At 42.5% G+C, this 24,766-nt stretch overlaps 2 protein-coding genes across 4 annotated transcripts in view; one reads left to right on the top strand and one right to left on the bottom strand.

Annotated features, from left to right (window-relative positions):
• The window catches only part of ADGRF5 (adhesion G protein-coupled receptor F5), a 51,589-nt gene extending 42,076 nt beyond the window's left edge, over nucleotides 1–9,513 (top strand). For all 3 annotated transcript variants that reach the window (XM_051614331.1, XM_051614332.1, XM_051614330.1), the window contains 2 exons: nucleotides 2,575–2,659; nucleotides 3,727–9,513. In XM_051614331.1, the coding sequence (XP_051470291.1) occupies nucleotides 2,575–2,659; nucleotides 3,727–3,806 (165 nt within the window). In that variant the 3' untranslated portion in view covers nucleotides 3,807–9,513. The remainder of the gene's footprint in view (nucleotides 1–2,574; nucleotides 2,660–3,726) is intronic.
• An 86-nt stretch (nucleotides 9,514–9,599) lies between these two features.
• MEP1A (meprin A subunit alpha) lies at nucleotides 9,600–24,498 on the bottom strand. Its single transcript, XM_051614580.1, has 14 exons — nucleotides 24,430–24,498; nucleotides 24,320–24,344; nucleotides 24,173–24,226; nucleotides 23,287–23,327; nucleotides 23,098–23,176; nucleotides 22,687–22,804; nucleotides 20,624–20,799; nucleotides 17,993–18,214; nucleotides 16,878–17,024; nucleotides 13,823–14,038; nucleotides 12,483–12,941; nucleotides 11,156–11,329; nucleotides 10,355–10,562; nucleotides 9,600–9,999 (listed from the first exon to the last, which is right to left on the bottom strand). The coding sequence occupies exons 1-14, from the start codon at nucleotides 24,496–24,498 to the stop codon at nucleotides 9,852–9,854; spliced, it is 2,136 nt and encodes a 711-aa protein (XP_051470540.1). The 3' UTR covers nucleotides 9,600–9,851.
• Nucleotides 24,499–24,766: the final 268 nt, after the last annotated feature.

Genomic DNA, 24,766 nt, shown 5'->3' with positions numbered 1-24,766 from the left:
TCCAAGGATGTAGACTCCACAATATGTCTGTGCAGCCTTTTCCTGTGTTTGACCACCCTCACTGTGAAAAAGTTTCGAAGTAGGTGTTGTTTAACCTCAACCAGCACCTAAGCTCACTCTTCCCCAGTGGGATGGGAGGAGAGAATTGGAAGGGCAAAAGTGAATAAAACCCTCTTGGATTGATATAAAGACAATTTAATAGGTAAAGCAAATTCATGCATGCAAACAAAGCAAAACAACAAATTCACTCACTACTTCCCATGGCCAGGCAGGTGTTCAGCCACCCCCAGGAAAGCAGGGCTCCATCACGTGTAACTGTTACTTGGGAAGACAAATGTTATCACTCCAAAAACGCTTCCCTTCCTCCTTCTTCTTCTCCCAGCTTTATATGCTGAACATGACATCTTATGGTATGGAATATCCCTCTGGTCAGCTGGGGTCACCTGTCCCAGCTGTGTCCCTTCCCAACTTCTTGTGCACCCCCAGCCTACTTGCTTGTGGGGTGAGAAGCAGAGAAGGCCTTGGCTCTGTGTAAACTCTGCTCAATGAAAATAAAAACATCTCTGCATTATCAACACTGTTTTCAGCATAAATCTGAAACATAGCTCCAGAGCAGCTACTCTGCAGAAAATTAACTCTAGCCCAGCCAAAACCAACACAGTGGGATTTCCTGTATTTCTGTTTGTTCCCACTGCCTCTTGTCCTTTCACTGGACATCAGTGAGGAAACTCTGGCTCTGTCTTTATACCTTTCCAGTCAGACAGCCCTCAGCATGTCCTGCTTCATGGGGTTGTTCCTCCCCAGAGACAGGCAGACTTCACATTTCCCATTGCTGAACTCTGTAAGTTTCCTGTCATCCCATTACTTTAGCCTGTTGAGGTCCCTCTGAATGACAGCAGCCTCATCTGATCTACAAGGCACTACTTCCAGTTTTTTATCACTTACAGACATGGTGAGGGTGCACTTTTCCCAATCTCTATAATTCATGAGGATATTAAATCAGTATTGGACTGAGCAGTGACTCTTCCATGTCCTCTCCAGCAATGTGCTGAAGGCCCAGGAGGAGGCAGCCTGTGATTATGTTAGACATTAAGAAGAACTTGACTGTGAGGGTGCTGAGACACTGGCACAGGTTGCCCAGAGAAGCTGTAGCTGTCCCCTCCCTGGAAGTGTTGAAGGCCAGGTTGGATGGGGCTTGGAGCAACCTGGTCTAGTGGGAGATGTTCCTGCCCACGGCAGGGGGTTGGAACTAGATGATCTTTAAGGTACCCAAACCATTCTATGATTCTATGATTAGCCAGGCAGAGCAATGCTGCAAGTTTTAAGAGCTCCAACCATCTGCCACATTCAGATCCTGTGTCAGGACAAGAGAGGAAAGATGCAGCTTCTGCCTCACATTTCTTTATGTAGGATTCCCAGAATCATTCACCTAGTTTTTTTTTTACTTGTACTCCAAGTACTTTAGAGTTTTGTGCAGGAGGATTACTCCTGGGAATTCATGCCCGGGAATGTTTCTTAATGCATTTTAAAGCACCATTCCTTCCTTCTGGCTTGAAAATGCCAGCTGCTGGATGTGGTGCTGTTCTGATTGGGGGAAAACTCCTCTTTCCTTAGAAAACTGGAGGGAAAGCAGAAATAACCAATACAACTATCATTAAGCATGTCCGTTTCTTCGCTCTCTCCTGTACTGACACATCTAGCAGAGTAAAGCAGACAGACCAAGTTGTTAAACCTTGCATTCTGCATTCTTTTTCAGACAGTATCTCATGGGACTGACATTTCCAAATCTAGTTGACACTGTAGAAGCTGCTCCAGGCAGCACGAATTGCACATTACTTTGGCAGTTCTGCTGATACAGAATAAATCAAATAAAGGTCAAAGTCTTTGATCAAACTTTTTATATGTGCTTCATTTACCTCCTTCCTCTACCACCTTATGATACGAGTGACGACACACAAAACTCCCTTATTCCCCCCACCATAGTACAACCTAATGAATAGAGAGGAACTGAACAGAAAAAGATGTGTTTTCCAAGTTTTTTTAACCTATCTTTAAGAAAAATTCCATTGAAGTCTCAAATCATTCCAGAAGCAAAAAAGAAACTTAATTTCAGCAGCAAAAAAGCTTCTTCCTTCCCACCTGAACTGTAGAGAGTTGTGTTCCAATGCCCTCTAGTGTGTCAAGTTAAATTTGCCTCTGATTATTTCAGGCTGTTGGCCTTCTGTGACCATCTGCAAGCACATCAGTCTTAGCTTTTCTGGCTACCTTAGTGGATGTACTCCCTCAAACAAAGAACCAGAACTCTGTACTGTCTGATATAGCAAACTGGAGCCTAAGCCACGCTCCCTGGACAGCAGTTACAGACAGGCAGGTTGTGTCCTTTGGTTTCTTTTGAAGTTGATCTCCGTCTTTGCCATCATAAACATGCAAACGGGTGAATCTGGTGCCTCACAAACATTTAACTTACCTCTCCAGGAGTTGTTTGTTTGTACTACTAAATAACATTTTATTATAAACTTCCCCCCCCCCAGAAAGTTCTAGGCTTTTGACAAAACGCAATTTTCTCTCTTACAGTCAAGCTCCCTGATCCTGGTGACACCAATGCTGGCTATGAGCTATCCATTTTCAAGAACCTTTAACAATTTATGTGGCAAAACAGGTATGTGAGAATAGATCTTTCCTACTGAAGCACAAACAAGGTTTTGCCTGTATTCACATTCTTAGTCTATGCTGATATCAATCTGTTTGTCTGTACATCCATCCATAGATGATAGTTCATTTTCTAATACAAATGAACTGTAATAAGCCATTGGGATAATTAGCATAATTTCTCATGATTGCAGCATAATGCTGGCAGCATAATTGCCTAATGCTAAAACAAGTTCTGGATGGTGGCATGTTTCACCAGTTCTAAAACTTTGTTTTGAGCTTAATGGTATCATAACACAGTGCTCCTCAGTTCATTTACTGTTCAGGTGCTTCAAAAGTTATCTGGCAGTAATTTTATGGATGTTACCATTTCAGTTATTACTTTATTTTGCAAGAAGCATTGCTGAAAATATGAGGAATTTAATTCCTAAATGTGCAATCTATGCATCCGATCATTGCTGAGAAGATGGTGACATTTGGTCAAAGTAGGATACAAAGGAGTTTAATGTAGGGAAGAAACTGCTTTTAAGATTCTGTTTATCAGTCAGATAATGGAACAAGAAGTTGGTCTCTGCACTACAGTAGGTTCACATGAGTACAACTAGCCAGATACAGAAACATCCCACAAGAATGAGACTTGCCCCCAACTGCCTCACATGCTGCTGCCACTTGAAACTCCCCTGTTACTAGCACTCTTTTCCACACTACTCTTGGGGTCTCTGTGCCTGGATCTTAGCTTAGAGCCTGTGGTCACAAGAAGGAGGGAGCTGGGATTCGTTGCAAGAGCACGTGTTCTAGGTGCATCCCCATGCTCAAGGATAACCACTAAGTCTCCCCATTTGTGTAAATTACTACCCTATGGCATGACTGCCAGTTCAAGCTGACATGTCATGGCTTGGTCACCCAAAATAATTACTTCTGTGGTTGCTGGTATTGCTGTAACCCAGCTAGTATCAGGGTTGCAGACCAAGTCAAAGCCACCTGGGTCATCTGGACAGGTCTAGCTGTCCTTACTTTGCCGTGCTAACGTCCCAATCTATATTTCCTTATGTCTAACCATTATGCTTAATTTTGCAGGAAAATACACAGTATCTTCTTCAGAGCCATCCAGCTCTTCCTCTGAAAACACTTCCAAGGCATACTCTTTGCTTAACTGAGGCGCTGCAAATGCTAAATCACGTAATTCTGAAAGGACCTCTGCCCTTTCCAAGACACATGCAAAAAGCACCCGTGAGTCATCAAGAAGTGGACTGCTTCACTTTGACTAAACTGTGCCTTGGTGCATTCTTCTGGAATAATCATTTCTGGTTACCTTGCAAGGCAGGGAAGCTTTGAGAAGTGGAAATTTACAGCAGCTGCAAAACTCAGAAGAGACGACATTTCAAACTTGGAAGAATTCAAAGGCTTTTGACTGCTGGAAAAAATATTGAGAGGGAAGAATTCTCAGCCTTTAGGAAGGTGCTTAGCACTATGCGATACTGAGCCATGAATTGCAGTGCTATAAACAGCTGTTGTCCAGTGGTTTTAGTATTTCCACTATCAACTCCTTGAATATTCCAAAGGCCTGTGTAGATACACAAGTACCTCATAGCTTCTCTCCTGCCTTCGCATTAAAGCCTGGAAAGACCATAGGGTATAGTGCTCTCCACTTTCTATTTAAGACTTTCTGGAACTAAAGATTCACAACTCAGAAGGTCCATTTCAGGTCTTCACTTTTGACTTAGATAACATGAAGACCGTGATGATTCCTGTGTGGTCTTCTTTCAGATGGACATACTGAAAGCTCCATGTGGTGCTTTTTTGAAAAGGAAGCTTTATATCCATAACTATAAATGTCCTTCCCTTGATACATGGTAAGACAGAGATGGTTGCTGCCCTCTACCACAGAGGGGACTGCATTTTTTTAATGCATAGTTGTGTTAAGTAAGCAAGGAGTCTCTTGTGTAAAGCCTGTGTGTTTGGGTCTCCTCTCAGAGGAGAATCACACTTGGTAGGCTCAGAGAGTCAACTCTGCCATGAATATAAGCTGTCATGTGCCAGGCAGGATGAAAGGTTTTATATAAATTATTGCTATAATACTACACCTGTGGAATCAGTTATTTCCAAGCTTCTATACCTCTAAAGGTAGGATTCCTGTTTTAAGTAGAGGGCTATGAGAGAGCCTGCAGAGTATTTATACCACACACAAATGTTACAAAAGTTAATGTAAAATGATAGATGGAATCCTGAAGGCAAATATCAAATACTGCTGTCAGGTAGTATAGCCCAAGTTGATTGTTGGGAATTAGACCTATATTTACCAGCAGTGAACCTGTTCCCAGAACTTGGAGATGAACCAGGATGAGAACCTGTTGCCTGCAGTTACAAGTACGTGTGATGGTTTGGTATGGGCAGGTGGTGATGACTGGAGACAATAAACAAGCATCAACCAAATGTATTATTTATACTGAAAGCAATTTCTTTTTGCTTGAAGATGTAGATGAAATACTAGAACTAGAACAAAGTCAGATTAAGAAATATTTGAAAATCCAGTATCTCTCTGAACTGTATGGCCAATCGAAACTTGAAAATCAGTTACTTCCACATTATTCCAAGCAAAATTTGCCTTTGGGTAGCCACTTGGTCTAACCCACCCTGGAAGTAGCTTGTGCAATGTTGACCTGCTGCAGAACCACCCACTCCCACTGAGTTAGAATAGACTTTGTATAAGCTGTAAAGCACATGTCCCTGCAGCCAGCACAGTCCCACCACACCTTACCTCTGCAGACATTAAACCTCTGAGGTTCACCACACTTGTCAGTTCAGCAAAGCGTGGGTCTCAACTGTATGTGAATGAGAAATCAGGATGTCATGCCAAGCTGTCTGGCACTGAAGAGCCATCTTTAGGTGGATCTTCAAAAGCAAGGTCCTTGCCAGCGTTACAAAAGCCATGACAGCTCATGAAAGAGAAGCAGCTAAGAAATTCATGGTGCCAGTCTTAAAGACTTGGAGCCAAGGCTTCACTTGTATTTATACATGGATCAAGATTAAAAGGGAGAGACAACAAGGTGGGAGTACTGAAGGGAGGAAGAACTGCAAACACATGGTAGCAACCACTCTATAGCACTCCTACCCACCATGAGCAGCTAGAACTGGGTCTTTGCCACAGGCAAATGTGAGCAGAGGGATTAACAAGAGCTTGCTTCTGTCAGGAGTCTGGCATTTTGGTCAGCTGGCCCTTCATCCTGACCTCCCTTTTTCCCGATCAAAGCCGAAATCTCTCTATTCACCTCCCTTCCTGAAGTGAAGGCTGTCACAGGGCTTGTTTCCTGATGACTGCTGTCACTTGTGCACCTTCTGCTGCTCAGCTGCAAGGCACTAAGTTAAAGTGTATTGAAACAAGAACCTACCAGGTTCACCTCATCTCTGGAGTGGGTGGGATCTTTCCCTTACCACCTTTTAGAGCATTGGTTGGAGAACAGTCACTGCCTTGGCACCTTCCTCTGATTTATTCTAGGTCAGGAAAAATAGTGAAGGAGGGCATTGTGACACACAGGTCTCTTAAGCACAGACCTGCCTTCTCTCACACTCTTTGCTTAGACTTTTTGGACTGTTACAGTTGCTGAACAACTCTTACATGTGCTTCAAGCCCAGATTTCACCCTTCATTCCTTAAAGACCTCAGGAACTTTCAATATGAACAATAGAATGAGCCCAGGACCATTTTTAACTACACTACAGTGGCCAGTGAAAAATCAATGTGGCCCAGAGCTGGGGTTTACTGGGTGGGCAGTTCTGAAACCTTTTATTTGGATCATGAAGACAATTATGCTTTGATCTCTGATGCTTTCATGGCTCAGCAGTCTGACCAGCATATTTGCTTCTTATACTGCCCCAGAAAACATGTTAAAGAAACAGCTGCATTTTTAAAAAGTCAAGTTGGGCAAGAATAAAATGTCACACCCACCTGCTCATCTACAAAATGCCCAGTATGCAAGGTATGTCCAACTGCATGTTACCTTGCACCACCTGTGACCTCAGGTGGATTTGATAATCACCTGAGCAGCAGAAATGATGCTTATTTTTTACAGGCTTGTGTTCTGTATCCACCTGTTCCACTTGTGTTCTGTATCTTCCCTTTCCAGTCATCCGAATTCCTATGGTCTTCCTCACATAAGCAGTCACAGAATCACAGAATCACAGAATGGTTTGGGTTGGAAAGGACCTTAAAGATCATCTAGTTCCAACCCCCCTGCCGTGGGCAAGGACACCTCCCACTAGACCAGGTTGCTCCAAGCCCCATCCAACCTGCCCTTGAACATCTCTGGGGTAGCAGCCACAACTTCCTTGGGAAACCTGTGCTAGAGTCTTACCGCCCTCACAGAATTTTTTTGTTTTCCTAATATATACTCCAAATCTACCTTCTTCCAGTTTGAAATCTTTACCACTTGTCCAGTCACTCCATGCCCCAGTAAAAAGTCCCTCTCCAGCTTTCTTGTATGTTCCCTTCAGGTACTGGAAGGTGCTCCAAGGGCTCTCCAGAGCCTTCTCTTCTCCAGGCTGAGCCACACCAGCTCTCTCAGCCTGTCTTCATGGGAGAGGTGCTCCAACCCTCTGACCATCTCCACAGCCTTCCTCTGGACCCACGTCTGCTTCCCCACCTTCCCCAAGATTAGGGCCTCTCTAAACCTCCCCCCCACAGCGCAGATGTGACTTCCCTCACCCACCCTGTCGCGCACAGCTGGTAAGAAGCTGGATGTGCTGTGCAGAGGGCAGAGCCACAGAGGTGATGAAGGTCTGGCTGGGGTTCGCCAAGGCCTGGGAAGGTCATGTCCTGCCCACCCCTCGTTCAGTGGCAGCTCTAACAAGCTCTACCAACCACCAGCACTCGTGAAGGGGCAGGAAGGAGGCTTTCCCCTTCAGGAGCCGTCTGGCCGAGCTGTGAGCCCGCAGACCCCCGGCCTGAGCGTAGCCCTGTGGAACCATTTGGGTTGGAAAAGACCTTTATCATCCAACCATCAACCTGCCTCTACAGAGTCCTGTGCTAAACTGCATCCCTAAAACCCTAAACCATGACTACGCATCTTCTAAACACCTCCAGGGGTGGTGATTCAACCACCTCCCAGGGCAGCCGGTTCCAGCGTTTGATAACCTTTTCAGTGAAGAAGTTTCTTCTGATATCCAAGCTAAACCTCCCCTTGCACAACTTGAGGTCATTTCCTCTTGTTCTGTTGCTTGTTACCACAGAGAAGAGACCAGCCCCCACTTCACTCCAACCTCTTTTCGGGTAGTTGTAGAGAGCAAGAAGGTCTGGCCTCAGCCTCCTCTTCTTCAAACTAAATAACTCCAGTTACCTCAGCTGCTCCTTATGAGGCTTTTTCTCCAGACCCTTCACCAGTTTTGTTGCCCTTCTCTTTGGACAAGCTGCAGTACCTCCATGTCGAGGTAGTGAGGTGCACACCTGCCCTAAATAAACAAGGCACCATGGTAACATCATCCAAAGGGAGCAGGGTCAGGTCCTGTCATCTTTCCCATCACATTTTGCTGTCAGTAGGCTCAGAAGTTGACTGAGAGCAGGGCAAAATCAGCTTCCAGATTTGGGGAAAAGAAATCCCTGGACCCAGCCACCAACAGCACTAGCAGGTCCAATAGCCTCCTTTGAGAAGGCCCCAGCACCAGTGGGACATGAAGCAGCAACCAACAGACCCCAGTAAGGCCCTGCAAGGCAGCAGGACATGTCCCACACATGGACTGGACAGAAGTTTCCTCTTTCCTGGAGGAGAGCAGCTCTATCCCCTTCTCATGGGGCTGGGGACAGACTTTTATTCCCAGGTTTCAGCAGAAGCCAAAGCATCAAGTAGGACCTAAGTACACCAAATATCACCTGCTGGGACATCCTCTGTAACTGGACAATATCATAAGTTGCCCTGGCAGAGCAGAGTCAGTGTGTGGTTTGGCAGGTGCTGAAGACATGGGCTTTCTCTACCTAAGTAAAATGAACAGTGTCAGAGTGTACATATGTTTTTAGAGTGGTGACAACCTACAGTCTTATTCTTGGTTTCCCTTTACTCTGTGGACACCAATATCATGTGCAGGGTATGACTTAACTAGGACTTGCCTGGATCCTCTCTGTCTCTCATTTCTCTGTCTCACACATTAACTAATTTTATTAATTTTCATGGATCTCTCCTTTTTCATTCCATAAAACTGCCTAGTTTATGAGCTTTTCAACCTGGGTGGCAGAGTCTCTTGACCTAAAGGGTAGTCCCCTAATCCAGAGGGCAGAAGGTGGTCAGATTTGTGGTGAACTCCAGCCAGTCAGTCAGACATATTGTAGGAAAAGCTCTTATAAGTGTTTGTTTTTACTTTATTCTTAATGCAGAGAATCAGAGGGTCGGAGTATTAATTGTTGATAATGCCTTAATTAAATACACCATGATGTGGATGGTTTGTCCTTGTTTACAGGACGGGTGTGAGCACCAGGATTAATCCGTGTAATAATGGTGATCCATCTGCTTCAACTTCATCCACTCCCTGTTGAAATCAAGGGAGCTTTATAGATGTTTAAAATAATTTTGGATTGTGCCCACAGAATAGTTTTACACTTGAATATTTGAAAACATTATGTGATGAGGCCTTCTAGAAAGAAAACTAGCTTTAATATGAAATTGTTTCCCTATTAGAGAATTGGCCAAAAATATATAATAGTAGTTTACTATGAATCCTATGTAATAAGCTAAGCAGCTTTTTTTTAAACCAGCACAATTCCATGGAAAATGAGTGTTGATGTACTGATTTACTCTACTATGGATTTGTACCCTTCAGATTTCTTGAGTAATTTCTACAGAAACATTTCTAGAATCTTAATAAATGTTCTTCTGTGTGACTTCTTCTAGTGTCATGAGAGGTTCTACCTCTTATTCAAGTTTGAGTTGTGGCTGAAATTAAATGTATGGACTCTCAGAACTGCTGCTTGCTGCTGGATGAAGAAATGAAACACTCAAAGAATGCACAAGAGAGACAGGGTACAAACTTTCACTGGGCAGCAGTTCTCTAACTGCCAAGTCCTGCAGAGTAAACAAGGTTCTCCCAAGGTGTTGACAGAGTATTTCATCCATATGCTGACTGATTTTCTACAAGTTGTATTCATAATTTTTCACTGGAAAATGATGTCTTATGAACTATGGAAAAACACCAGGCTGAGATTTATAACCCTGCTGTTCTTTATCGTCTAGCCATCATGGAGATGAGGATGATGGTTAAAACAATAGTTCCAGCAATTCCACCAATTGTTATTCCCAGAATGTTCCCATGGACCTGCATTGATTGACATCTCTCACCAGTAAAGAAGAAGGCTTGTCCTGATGGGCACCTGGGAAAATAAAGCACAGATTCACATGAATCAGGGGTTTTGTCCTGCCCTATAGGCCCACCTCAAGGTCCTCACACTCACTAGCCCAGATGGGCAGTTCCCATTAGAGAGCTTCATATCACAACATTCCATCTTGCTTGTAGGTTATTTGCATCCCTTGGAAGCATCACAGAATGGGGTTGCTTTGCCTCCCCTTATGACTGCTAGTAGAAACTGGTCACTGCAGTGAAGTGTTTTGTTCCTACTGCTCCTTGAATAGCTCAGACCTCTGAGGTCTGTAGCTCTGAATACTTATTAGCTGCATGATTTGGTTCAGAAGAAAAATCAAAGTAAGCAGGGAAGAGGTCCATGGTACCTGCAGCTTGCTCTCCCTTTCACATTGACACAGATTCCATCATTCTGGCAAGGGTTTGGGTCACATGGGTCTTGCAGATAAGGCAGCTGGTCTTGAATGGGCTCCATATCCTGGGCTGCTCTCTTCTGCCTTTCAAGAGTGAGGTCTTCCATGAAGGAAAATTGTTGAGGTTTAACAGGGACTTCAGTGTAATTGAGGTGAGTTATATCTTTTAAAAAAGGAAACAGGAAGGAAATATATCAGATAACAGTGAGTGATGCTCTGTGTTGTATTCTTCATATCAGGACTCGCAGGGTCCTTTGTGGACCAGAGGAGACTCCTTGACCAGTTGTTGCCCTTTACAGAGCTTCCCAGTAGCCCCCCAGTACCGGCTTGTGACATTGTCATACACAGCAAGTTCTGCATATTGAAATCACAAGATAGAAAATAATACTGAAATTATGGTAACTAGTTAGGTGAATCAGTGGTGTTGTGTAGGTTGAAAAATCATGTCAAGTGTGAGGAAGGCCTTTTAGTATTTTCAGAGCTAAAGTGCACGTAGCTATTGGTTAGAGTGCTTAATGGTGTCTAAGAAGTTAACCTTCAGTAAATCATTGCCATTTAGCTTCCTCTAAACTCCTAATCACTTCAGTCAGTGTCACCCACCTGAAACTAAAATAGATAAATGCTTTTAAAAGCTCATTCCCGTTAGAAGAGAAGATGACTCAGATATTGGTGGCAATAATTATGTGAATGTGTGAAAAGAGATAGAAAGCGTCACCCATTTATTTTTACAAAGAGAATCAGGAAGAGGGTCTTTACCATGAAATTCAGCAAAAATAATCAGGTCATCATTTTTCAGGAAGCTTCTCCGTCTCATCTGGCTGTGGGACATGAAGTTAGTCCACCCCCATGATAGACTTCTATAGCAATTGCACGAGGCATCAAATATCCCAGCAATTGATGGTTTATCCCAGATTAAGGTTCTGTTATCCTCTGCAAAAGCAATACGAGTGGCAAATAAGAACCAGGAAGTTCTGCAGCTGGAAGTATGACACAACGTTTGTCTGCATTAGTGTTAAACAGGATTTGTGCTGCAAAGTCAAGCTCAGAGCTGAAATGCCCAACTGAATCACAGAGGACTGACAACTTATGGGTACCAGCAGATCCTTAGGTGTGGTCTGCATGAGAACTCTTAGTCTATGTGAGGGCATTGAAATGTCACAACTCCCCTTTCATTGAGGACGAACCAAATGCAAATTACCTCATCATCAGCAGCAGCCAAGAGCTCCTTCCTGCTTAAGGACACTTCCTCATCAGTTTTTAATTGCCTCAGGTTTAGAGTCTAGCAGATTTTGCTCATTTCTATGGTTCTGTTGAACATCCTCATATCTAAGGCTTAAAACCTCCTGCTGAAAAAGTGAGTGCTAAACTTCCACTGGAAAAAGTGAAGAGGGATGGAGATTAATCTCTAGCATTTAATTCTGTACCAAACTCAATATTAACCTGTTCTCATTTCTTCAAATTGCCACATCCATGGGAAATTCTAAGGGTGGATATGGAACTCGTACATGCTATATAAACCTGGAGTTAAAAGGTAGCCCCTGTCTGATACAGTTCATAATTTGCAGTCTGCACCCAGCCGAGCAAGACAGGCTTCAGCTGCTGCAGGCTGATCTCACAGGTGTTTTCAGTATTTTTTCCTGAAATACAGCTACCCTGTTGTTTCCAACCACGTATGTTCAAGGTAACCAAGCCTCCAGAATGCAGTTTTCACTTATGTTATTGTTGATTTAATAACAGAATACAGCACCCTGCTGGCATTGCACCATCCTGTGATGATACGACAGCAATCATAATAGGCAAACTACAAGTAGAATGGGAATTGCCAACTCTTAGGAGAGTCATTGCATTCAGTGTCAAACTCAGATATCCCAGGGATCCTTCATAATAACTCCAACCTTCTATGTGTCACTTTTCCCACTAGATGATTTTTTTGCAGACAGGAACTCTGAGTCATATACAGGAAAGTCATACACAGGAAAGTGTCCCAAACAGAGAAATGCAACCAAAGTTGACCAGCTCTGAGTCCTACACTCTGACTCTCTGGATTTCATTTTCATGATTCCTCCAGGCAGGCCCCACTTACCTGGGCTAACATGGTCTTTGCTTGTGGTGAAGCTTTTGCTTGAGGACATCCTTTTTGAGACATCAGAGTCTTGGTCCAGCACTGTGAGTATAGCTTGGCGGTTCAGAGCTGGCCACTCCAGAACACCATCATTCTCTCCACTGCACAAGTGAAAGGCAACACGAGTGTAGCCACTGATTCTGGAGTGGGGTTGCAAAGTTATGCCAAAACCATAACCCTCAGGGCTATAAAACCGGGGGCTTTGAATAAAGTCACTTGTTGGTTTTTTGAGGATTTGGCTGAAATTCCGTACAATCCACACAGCTGTGGGGCAGGGGGTCTCTGTCAGCGTGATGTCATCAATAGCAATCCCACCAGATGAAGAGCTGGGGTTGCCTTTGAGTCCTTGGAAGAGGTAACGGAACTTCTTCTGTGCGTTGAGAGTTACATGGGCAATTTTCCAGTTATAGTCATTATCGGCTTTGGTAAAGGGAAAGCAAAACATTGACATCACCCTGATGAGTGATATTACGAAGCAGCTTATTCCTAACCATCCATTCCAGCTGTATTTTTAGACAACTGGACCTCTCGCAGAGTCCTGAAGGCTGGAGATCTAAAGTTGATACTGCAATTATTGTATGTGCACGTTGCCCTACCATCTAAATGCTCCAGATACATTGCGTGAGGAACTTTTCACACATGATTGAGTAACAGTCTCTGGTATAAAGGGCAACAGGCTAAAGTCCAAGACAGAATAAGTATATGGGAGCCAATGACCAAACATGTTAGAATTAACTTGCTGCCACTTTTCCAGGGACTTAATCTCTGCAAACTGCTGCAGCTTAATACAGGCAGATTAGCATAGGTCTTGGGTTTTCGACAACAAAAACATACAGTGCCACAGTGGCTGAATTTGGCCTGTTTAGCAAAATCACCCAAAGTGGGAACTGAGTTCACATTTCCAAAATAACATTTTTGTATTTCAAACCATATTAAAAACCTGGCTGGGATTCCTAGATGAGCATAGGCATTTACATCTGAACATCTCACTGTCAGATGATATAACAGCCAGTGGAGGTCTAGTCAATTGATCTCCAGCAGAGTTTGGGGTCTCTCTCTATCAACGAGTGTAATGTAACATTATTAGGAAATGGTGACTTCTGCTATGGAGCACCTACATTACATTATTACAACCCACAGTTTCGTCACTAAATGCATACATGTAATACCAACATTCTTAGCCAGATTGCAAGATATTCTGGCAGCTTTGATTTCTGGGCTAAGCCACTGCATTCATGGACTCAGTAAGACAAATTTCCCTGCCCCAATATTCTATGTGTTCCTTATATTTCCAGAATTACCTTGAAAAGTTTGAATTTTCCTCATCTTGCGAACATTCCCAGTGCCATCATCCTCTTTAAGCCAGATGACCAGCTTGTCTGAAAGGCTTCCTGTGATCTTATAGAAGAACTGGAGGCATTGCTGAGTTCTCTTTGGATAAAGGATTCGAGACTCTAGGACTGCCACCTCATCTGCCTTGCCAGAGCTGGTGTTGAAGTACATGAAATAACCAGCATCTGTGAAGGAAATGTAGAGTGTCACCATCTCTTCCCAGATTTCCTGCTAGCTGCAAGGTGTAAATTTAATATTTCAACTCCACATTTTTAGTTAGGCATAAGTGTAGTAGCTAACAGGAATAGCAGAGGAAATGGTATAGGACAACCATCCATGATAGGTCAGGATAAGAACAGGACTAGTAGTTTAGCTTATATGTGGAACTCGTTGTTGGTAGTTTATGTCAAGTTTGCATTTCTTGGTCTAGTTGGAAGTTGTATGCCTCTGGGATGTCAGAGATACGAGGCAGAGGATTCAGTGCTGACTGCCAGTAACCAGTAAACATTTTTTACTTTATTTATATGGAAGATAATATAAAGATGCAATCCTGGAGATCATTTGCTTTATTGCCTTGTAAAGAGTAAGATAATTTCTTATCAGTGGTGAAGATAAAAGAATTGGACACAGAACTACACTCTCCTGACCTTGACCATGAAGCTCTCTTTTACAGCTTATCCAAAGACTTTTCAGGACTCAGCTTCTCAGTTCATGGAAATTAGTTCAGAATTCCTGCCCCTCTTGCTTAATTTCCCACTAATATTTTCTGAAGAATACTTTACTTTAGATTTGAAATGTCTCATTTTATTCTTGTATTTATGAGGAATTCACCATTTGCACGTGTCTCTTCTTGGTGTCACGTGAACATGTCACATCTTATCTGTATTGCATTTCTCTTTAGTTATTCATCATAGTCTGTGATTAAATGAACAAGAGAAATGCTTTTAGCTGTTTGTATGAAAGCTTCCTCTGTTGGGGGCTGCTTCCTTGGACTCTTGTCCAAGCTAATATCTGGGGCATCATCAGTTAAACCTGTAGCTGCATAAGTGCAGCACAGCCTCCTGCATGGTTAGTGGAGCTGTTTATCATGTTTGCTCTAACCATGTCAGGAGGATTTTCTCCTCTACCTCCTACACAGCAGCAATGCTTTGAACTCATACCCATAGAAACCTTGCCAAAGATACCTAAAGTGCTTTGTGCACGTGTGACACTTCACCACAAGTTAAATTTATTTTAAATTTAATTATGTTAATGTAAGTACGACGGCTGTGGCTCCAAGTGGTAAACAGAACTGTGAGTCTCATACAGGTGCCTAACTTTGTTGTTGAGCTTACAGCACTACCAAAGTCCTAGATCATCTAGGCTCTACCTCCTTTTTGATAAGTATGTCAAATAATGGCAACATTAATCATCTGTGGCTGCTAGGATATGGCCTTAGCAGTCTTCAGCATGGAGATACAGGGATCAAATCCAGAGCCAGGCTGCCACCTCCTCCCTAAGTATTATGCTGTACTTCCCTCATTCAATTTAGCCTGTAAGAAGTAAAAAACCAAATAATCAAACTATTCATGTTAGAAACCTAAAATTAGCCCCCACTTGAGATGGCTGCAGAAGAAATTATCCAGAAATGCCTAAATTCTTGATGGAGTCAGGGAGCCTTTGAAGGTGTCCAAAAGAGAGACACTCCCTACTCATGCAATTAATTTGGGCACTCTGGAGACCCTCACCATCCCTCTCCAGAGGGGAGGTATTCAGAGAATATTATTAGTAATTTAGTATCAAGTCACTAGATGGTAAAGTGCTATTAAGTGCTTACTTAAAACAGATCAGATTTTACCCAATAATCTCAAATAATTCAGCTTGATTCTTTTTCAGTTATAATTATACTATCCAGAGGGGGTGGGGGTGGGGGAATTAAAGAAAAGATTAAAAAAAAGAAAGAGAATGAATGAAAAAAGTCAGATGAAGATTAGGAGTATGCACTTACAGAAGCTGCCAGATGGTTTTATTGAGTTATATTGTTTTCTCAAACCCGATTGACAAATACCAGCAACATAAGAGGCTGAGGATTTCTTTTCTTTCCAGTGGGTGGGTCACGTAAGGGGAAAAGTCTATTCTTGAGTGCAGCAAGTCAATTTTTTCCTTTATGGAAGAGTAAAAAAGCCCAACAGAATGTGCTATAGGCCAGGATTCCTTCACTCTGTACTTGGGCAAAATTGACAGCGATTTTTTAATATATTTTTTTTAAAGCCTGTAGTAGCTTCCACTGCCTAAATAATGACAAACCAGGCCCTTGCTTTTCAGGACTCCCTGTTGGGATTTAATCTTTATTCTCACTTGCAAGCTACCACCCTGTGACTGGGGCTGACTCCACCCTTTTTGAGATTTTCTTCCTTTGAAAAATGGCAAAATTAACGTGAAAAATAAAAGGATCCCTACACATCTATCATAAAAATACTTTGAAACTTCTTTCTACCTCCAGGACCAGCACTTTTCAAACTTAATTTATTATTCACTTTGCAAACCTAACATTTATGAGTGTCTATGAGTGTTGTTTCATCCTTATCATGGGGTAAGTTCTTACTCAGACTTTGGAAATTGCTGTAAAACCTTTTCCTGGTTATACTTAAAAGGCCTCTAGTTAAGATTGTTCTATGTCTCATTTTATCTTGCTGGTGTGGAGAACATTCCACTATGATGAAAAAGCTTAATGAGAGCACCAAGTACAACCATAAACTCACACTCACAGGGCCAAGATGTGAAAAGAAAAAAGGCTTTTTGCTTAACTAGAAACATTACGACATGGAAATTTGCTGGGTAGTGTCTTAAATATAGTAATTTAATCCTGTGTTTTCAGAGCAGCAAGTGCTGGACTTTCTCAAAGAGTTGACAACAATGGCAGGTTCAGAGAAGCTGTTAAAGACTCTGTATTTAAAGCATGCAGATCACCACAGACATGCACAAGGGACCATTATTCCAGATAATCCCTTTTCCATAGGAAAGTGTTCTTTTACATCCCTTTACCTCTGCAACGCCCAGAAATTGTGTGGTCTTGCTGCCCTGTAGCACTCAGTTGATGGACCCAGTCTAGATCATCCCTGGTGCCCTGGATCATGCCGCAGATATTTTCAAGCTCGAAAGAACAGTGGTCCAAAAAAGTATGAGTTGAAGCTGAAAAAAATGCACACATGGTTACCTCCAAAGTAATATCTCCTTTAAAACACAAGTCTGCTCTAATGTTGGTTTTTCTGTGTTGTTTTTTTTTTTTTTGGGGGGTGGTTGTTTACACTAGAAAAGACATCATATAGAGAAGACTTAACCCACAGCAGATGTGAGCCCAAAGAATCAAAAGAGGAAAATTTTGATTCCTGGAGGGTTCCCTGCATAAACATAACATTTGACCACTTTGCAGAAGGTTAACAAAATCTCACACCACGCTGAAGCACACTGACTGCTGGTGGCTGTCCTTGTTCCTGCTTGTAAACCTTGGAGACACAAGCTGTTGATGTTTCATTTAAGCCTTCCTCTGCTGGGGTTTGTTGTTCTTCATGGCTCATTTGTCTGCTTTGTAAGAACACTGTTCTTTCATTCCAGGCAAAGTCCACCCAGTTATCTTAGGCCAGTTCGGCTGAGTTTGCCTGCAAGTTGATATTTCTGTTGACAGATCCATGGGCACAATAACTTCTTGCTAATAATCACACATGGTGGTAACACATTCCACCAGTTTAGCAACCAACTAGACAGTGTCAGACTCTAGACTTAGCCAATCTCACGTACAAAATAATGTAATTAAGACCAAACATCAGTAAAAGAGGACAAAGCACAGTTGCTTTCCCCTCACAATGAAGCTGCCCACACACCAGCAGAACACAACCACACAACTGAACCCCTAGGAGCAGCATGGAAGAAATGATGTAAATTGAATGACTTTCATTGAGCAACTCAGCTTTTACAAAAGTAGTAACAGTTGCAGAGCCAAAGAGAGGGAATAAACAGTTTGGGTCTCCACAGCACATGCCCTCTCCCATACTTCCTCAAGAGCACCTGAGAAGAGTTTTTGTGGGTTTAGAGGCATAAGGGAGGTAAACCAGCCTGGCTCAAGTATAAACAGAGCTTGCCATGGTTAAGTTATGACTTACTGCAGTTATACATGCGATTCAGTCTTTCCAGGTCAATGGCACTGAGGTCTAGACGTTGTCCAATTATGTCATCAAATTCTGGTATCTTTGCTGTTATAGTGGGGATGCTGGCATTTTTGTTAAATGAAAAAGGTGCATAGTGCATCACTGATTCATAGTCATAGGGGGTGTTCAAATCAGTGATGTAGCCATCGTCGTACTTCACAAAATTATGCTCTTTGTCTGGTAAAAGAACAGAAAAGTGCTTCACTTTTAGAGAAAGAGGAAAGGAAATGGTTTTAACATAGCCCCTCGGATACAGTGTTCTAAGCAGAATTTATATAACCAAAAGCAATTAAAATGTTAAAACATTTTTTTTAAAAAAGTAAAATATTCAAATTTAGCAAGATTTATGAGGTAACTTGGACAACAAAGCAGTTCTGTGCATTCACATGTGACTTCAATAAGTTCAAAATCATACATCAAAGAGCTGTAAAGAATGGATATATATAGGAGGTCAGATTAAATGGTCTAATAGTCAGCATTCTGAAGGATTAAATTTAAGGACTTAAGTGCTCCATTCCAGAGCCTGTTAGCATTGATGCAAATGTTTCCCAGGATATTTGATCATATATGGACATGGAGAGGTCCTGGAGTCCTCCACTCATTCAGGAGACAGGTATGACAGTCCTGGAGTGCCTCCAGGGTCTGTTCCTCTTGGAAGCAAAGACTACATTAGGACTGTGGGGAAAAAGATATCTAAATTTTTAACCTGGATTGTCACTATTGCTATGATGTTTCTATTTAAATGTCTTTTGTAAACACATTTTTCATTGTTTCTTAGAGAAGGTTTTTCATTATGAAGGTGTCTGACAGGGCAGAGAGAGGGAGCCATTTCACATATTTTGGTATGGAAGAGAGGTTGCCAGAATTTTCAGTGACAAGTATTTTCAGAATATTGGGTGTTTTGTCTCCAAGAAGAAACAGCACATGACTGTGCTCAGCAGATAATGACAGCTTCTGTGTGGTAAGTCTGTCCTTCCCTTCTGCAAGTCTATTCTGGGTGCAAAGGGCTTCAGTTCCAGGCTTGAGATTGTATTTGAGCTTGGGACTGTTTTGTTACAGGTACTTGAATTGCACCTTTATCAAGAAGGGTGAGATTCTTGTTTATGATGTCCTTGGCAGGACATACACCTGTGCAGTGATGCTGGTTTTTAAGATCATTACCAGGTAAAAGGTCACTTTTATGTGTTTTTGAAAGAAAGAAGCCACACAGAGAGGATGCTGCTTCATTAGGCACCTTGTGGGATTTTGCTGAAGTCCAACAGGTTTTCTGTCAACACAACATGAATAGGGGATCTCTTCTCTCACCAGTCAGCTCTCTGTGCTGCACTTTATGAAATTCATTACGACAAGGACTGCTACCCTGCTGTTGCACGATTGCAGATCACTAATACAGGAAGAGATGTGTGTGTGCACACATAGACACACACAGAGCACAGTCACATCATTTCCCCTTAGAGGAACAGACATCTTTCAAATGGCTTCAGTAGAAGTTTTCTCCTCAAGGAATTTGCCTAACTGGAAAATTACATTTTATAGTATGGATAGAAACCTACAGAATATAGGACTTGACTGTGATGATACCAGCCCAGCCTGAGGACTCCATTCAGGATGCTGTCACACTGAAGTCTATCATCTTAGTAATTTTTTTGCTGTTCCAGATTTGGGATTGCTGAATATACCACACATTGAGAGGATGCAATGGTGTATTTTTTTTGGAGGGGAAAGCACAGAGAATGAGCACAGTTTTGCCTAGCTTTTCCATACCTCTGTACATCATGAAGCTGACAACAGGGCATTATAAATCTTCTTGCTTTGGAGGTTACAGAGCACAGCAAAAAGGGCCCCCAAAGTCAGAGTCTAGATATTATTAACATCATCATCTTACACATTACCATGATTCAAGATAAGACCAAGTTAGTAATAAGGTGAATTGGTTTTAGTGGTGTTCCTAACAATAAAAAGAATAGTCTGCAAAAATCAATATCCACATCCCACCTCCTGCTTAGCCATCCCAAAAGACACTGCAATTACAGGGTAGAGGCAAGTTATAATGCACATGACCATTCAAAAGATCAGATCAGTAGGCAAGGGAGAGCAAGGTAAAGCTCTATTTTATGTGTCCTGTCTGATTTAATCACTTTAAGGCTTCTTTATGTAAAAAGTATTTCCAGTTCCAGGAAAACCTGAATCAGGTTTTGAGAAGAGCCACATCAAAGCTCAGGACAAGCTGGGATCCCAACACACACCCCAGTAAGTTTACAATTTGCATTACACAACAAGAGAAAACAGTCTTAGAAAGGGGAAGTGATTTGTTCAAAATCAGAGACCAAACCAGTCACGGGCCAAAAGGAAATTAAATCTGCTGACTTCCAAGCAGGGTCTCTCTCTCTTCTGGCCTTAGGTAGTCTCTAGTCTTTCACCAGAGAAGTTGTATTAAAATCCAGCTACACTTACTTACAAATTAATTTACAGGGTTGTCAGGAGTGGCCTAGTATTTTTTAAATCCTATATTTAAGAATGTTATAAAATCTAGAAGGGAAAAGAAGAAATTGATCGTTCTGCACTTTACAAAAGGTCAAAACCCACCTGTAATAATTTGATCCCACCAGATGGTCACATAGTCATCCCTGTCCATTCTTGACTGCTCATGATAAAATCCCAAAGCATGCAGGATCTCATGTTCTACAATTGCTCTGTAGTCACACCTCTCCCCAATAGAGAGGGTTTGTCCAGTCTGCAGGTTCCCCACCATGGACCAACACCTGCAATACAGAGAGATATTTCTGTCTGTTGAGTTTTCTTCTGTGTATTTAAGTTCTCAGCCTACTCACTGGATTTAAAGTAATATCAAAACAGATTTAAATACAAAAAGGAGCAACATAAATCATTTAGGTGCTGAGCAGGTGCCTTGATACACTACACTCTGGTCTGAAAGCAGACTAATCCCCAAAACATACTCACTATCACTTGCATGAGGCCAGCTCTTTTTATATCCTTTGAGTTAGACAAGCTCACCTCTGATTTGAGATACACAGAAGTTTAGTCCTCTTATCAGCTGCCATTTTGCCAAGAAACGTGCCAAGAAACATAATGCATACACAGAAACAGGAAACTGTGACAGCCAACATGGCTTCAATAAGGGCAAGTCATGCCTGACCAATCTGGTGGCCTTCTACAACAAGGCTACAGGGATGGTGGATGGTGGCAGAGCAACTGACATCATGTACCTGAATTTGTGCAAGGTATTTGACACTGTCCCACATGACATCCTGGTCTCCAAACTGACAAGGCATGGATTTGACAGATGGACCACTCAGTGGATAAGAGATTGGCTGGATGGCCACACCCAGAGAGTTGTGGTCAATGGCTCAATGTCCAAATGGAGGCAGGTGACGAGTGGTGTTCCTCAGTATTGGAACCAGTGCTGCTTAACATCTTTGTTGGAGATATGGACAGTGAGACTGAATGTATCCTCAGCAAATTTGCTGGTGGTACCAAGCTGTGTGGTGGGGTTGACACCCTAGAGGGAAGGGAGGCCATCCAGAGGGACCTTGACAGGCTGGAGAGGTGGGCCAGTGCCAACCTCATGAAGTTCAACAAGGCCAAGTGCAGGGTCCTGCACCTGGGTCAGTGCAACCCCTGGCACAAATGCAGGCTGGGGGGAGAATGGCTGGAGAGCAGTCCTGAGGAGAAGGACTTGGGGTGGTAGTTGATGAGAAGCCAAACATGAGCCACCAGTGTGTGCTGGAGCCCAGAGAGCCAATTGTGTCCTGGGCTGCATCAAGAGAAGTGTGGCCAGCAGGGCCAGGGAGGGGATTCTGCCCCTCTGCTCTGGTGAGACCTCACCTGGAGCACTGTGTACAGTTCTGGTGCCCTCAGCACAAGAAAGATATGGAGCTGTTGGAAAGGGTCCAGAGAAGGGCCACCAAGATGATCACAGGCCTGGAGAACCTCTGCTATGAAGACAGGCTGAGAGTTGGGGCTGTTCAGCCTAGAGAAGAGAAGGCTCTGGGGAGACCTTATAACACCTTCCAGTACTTGAAAGGGGCTACAGGAAAGCTGGGGAGGGGCTTTCCATCAGAGAAGACAGTGATAGGACAAGGGGTAATGGTTTTAAACTGAGAGAGGGGAGATTTGGTTTAGATATTAGGAAGAAGTTCTTCACTATAAGGGTGGTGAGGAACTGGAATGTGTTGCCTATGGACACTGTTGATGTCCCATCCCTGGAGGTTTCTAAGGCCAGGTTGGATGAGGTTTTGTGCAACCTGATCTAGTGGTAGGTTCCCTGCTCATAGCAGGGGGGTTGGAACTTGATGATCTTTAAGGTCCCTTCCAACTTTAATGATTCTATGATTCTGTGAAAATGGAAGCAGCTGAAGAAAACCCAGCAATGCTGGCATCCACCTCCTCAAAGATTAACCATCCAAACATCAGATGCCCATTCCAAGTTCATCACTTGAGCAACCTCTGCAGTCAGCAGAGGGAGGCAGCTGCTTCCAGGCTTCATGTCTAAGACTGTAAGATGAGTTACAGTCCCAGTGGCCTTTTTCTCTGCTGACAGCAGACTACACTTTTAAACTGCTGAATTAAGATGAGTTCCCACCTGATTCTATACAGCAAAACTAAGCAGAAATTGACATAACTCTTACCCAATTTCTTTTTTAAAGAATATGTAGGTTTCCTCTCCTTCATATGGCTTGAAATCAATGCAAGACTTCAGACGGAACATTTCAAATGCCTGAAGAATGACTCCTTTGGCATTCAGATCTGGAAAACATACATCCAGAAAGCATCTTTAACACACTGCAGATCATCCACCCTGGAGATAGGTGCACAGGACCAAAAGAAAAATTACTGAAAACTTATTGAATTTTATTAAATTGTGTTTTGCTATGACAGCTTTAGAAGAAAAAAAATGGTTTTAATATAAAGAAGAAATCTAGTTATTAGTGAATTTTACTGTGAGGGACACAGGTCTGAAAAAGAGAATTATTTTTTTTTAGTCACAGTATGACTCAAGTGCAAATAAGGATTGGAACTAAAATCTGTATCTGCATTACCTAGGTTATCACCCAGAATGTATGGAATGGGGAACTTCCATCTGTAGGTCTCATTCCGTAGGGCATTGCGCTCGTTTTGCTGAAAAAAAGGAATTAACAGCTGGTGATGCACCTATTGTGGAGAGATGGGCTGATTGATACCAAAACTAGTTAGGACAAGTGACAAATTCCAAGTTTTTAAGTACTTACAGGGAGCAAGATATCACCTTGAAAGAGATCCAGTCCAGCAGCTGAAAAGCAATTCAATGAAAAATTAGGTACATGAAATATCAAATATATTTCACCTCATAAACCATGTTGAGCCTGCTTAGACAAGGTTAACATCCTCAGGCATTTGCAGAAAAATGAAGATTAGTTTCTTTGCACTGAAATATAGGGACAGGCCTGAAAGTAACAGTAACTTCTGCTCAATATTTACTACTCATCAATGCCTGCATTTATGGTGGTGGAAATCTGGTGGCCATCATTATCCATGTCTAGTTTGAGAAACTCTTGTTGCTGTCAGGCAGTGGTAACAGTCACAGAATGAGACACTGCTCTGGAGAATCTAGTAATATGGAGTAATTCATCAGGAAGAACATTATACAGTGCACCATCAAAGAATATCTAGAAATTCCCATTGCAAGAAAAAAACAACAACTAGTGGATGACAGTACAGTGCTTTGTGTCTTTTTCATTTGGTTTCCTTACTGTTTATGTAGAAGCTCAATAAACTTCTAAATTATCGCTCACTTTTTAAACCTTTATAAAAATCATAGAGATGGGGGGAGGGGGAAGTGTTGGTGGCACTCCAAAGCCTGTCCAATTGATACAGTTGGCTACTGCCTGGACACCATGGGTCTGTCCAAACTTCAGAAGGGAAAGACCTCTGCATCCCTTGTTGACACAGGGATACAGTCCCATCATAGATTCATGTGTCTCAGCCAAAGGGAGGTAATTCAGAACTCAACTCTATTTCTCTTGCTGCCATGATCTATCTGACCATCTGTCATCCATGTCTTTTTTACAATACTGTAAATTCAGCATTTTCCTTAACAATTTTTCAAGCCTTCTGAGAATTTAGACATGAACTCACCTAAGTTTATCTCTGGAATGTCTATTATTATCTCACCAGCATCAGCACCTGCTGCTGCAAGACAGAAAACATTGTGTTCAGCTGTGGTGGCACACAGCAAGCAGAAGAAAGTGCTTTAGAATTCAGAAGAGTTCACAGAACACTTACCAGCTTCACTGGAGTGATGCCCATCCTGAAAGAGAACAAAATACAAGCAGTGTAAGGTATGAGAAGTCTCTGGACTGAGAGCACCCTGTAGAAATCAGGTTTCTACTTACAGAGACTGGAGTACCATACACAGAATATAGTAGAAGTGTTAGGCAGAGTGGGAAGATGCTGGAGCCCATTTTTGCCATGGAAAAAGATGCTGGTTCCTCTCAGCTCTTGCAATATATAGGGCATGCTGCTGAACTTTCCACACAAGATCAGCCAACCAGCTTAGAACTTTTCACCTTCATAACATGGTGATAACAGAAAGATTTACCTCCTAAATGGCACGTGACAGTATTGTTGGTATCAGTTAACCAAGTCCACTTTGAGGAATGTGAGAACTTTGTGTCTTCCAGGCATCTGGTGAAAGGCCCACCCAGTCTTGGTGTAAAATTATCTCAGTCT

Source organism: Apus apus, chromosome 3, assembly GCF_020740795.1.
Source record: "Apus apus isolate bApuApu2 chromosome 3, bApuApu2.pri.cur, whole genome shotgun sequence".
Classification (NCBI taxonomy): Eukaryota; Metazoa; Chordata; class Aves; order Apodiformes; family Apodidae; genus Apus; species Apus apus.
This window is presented reverse-complemented; position numbering and strand designations above follow the sequence as displayed.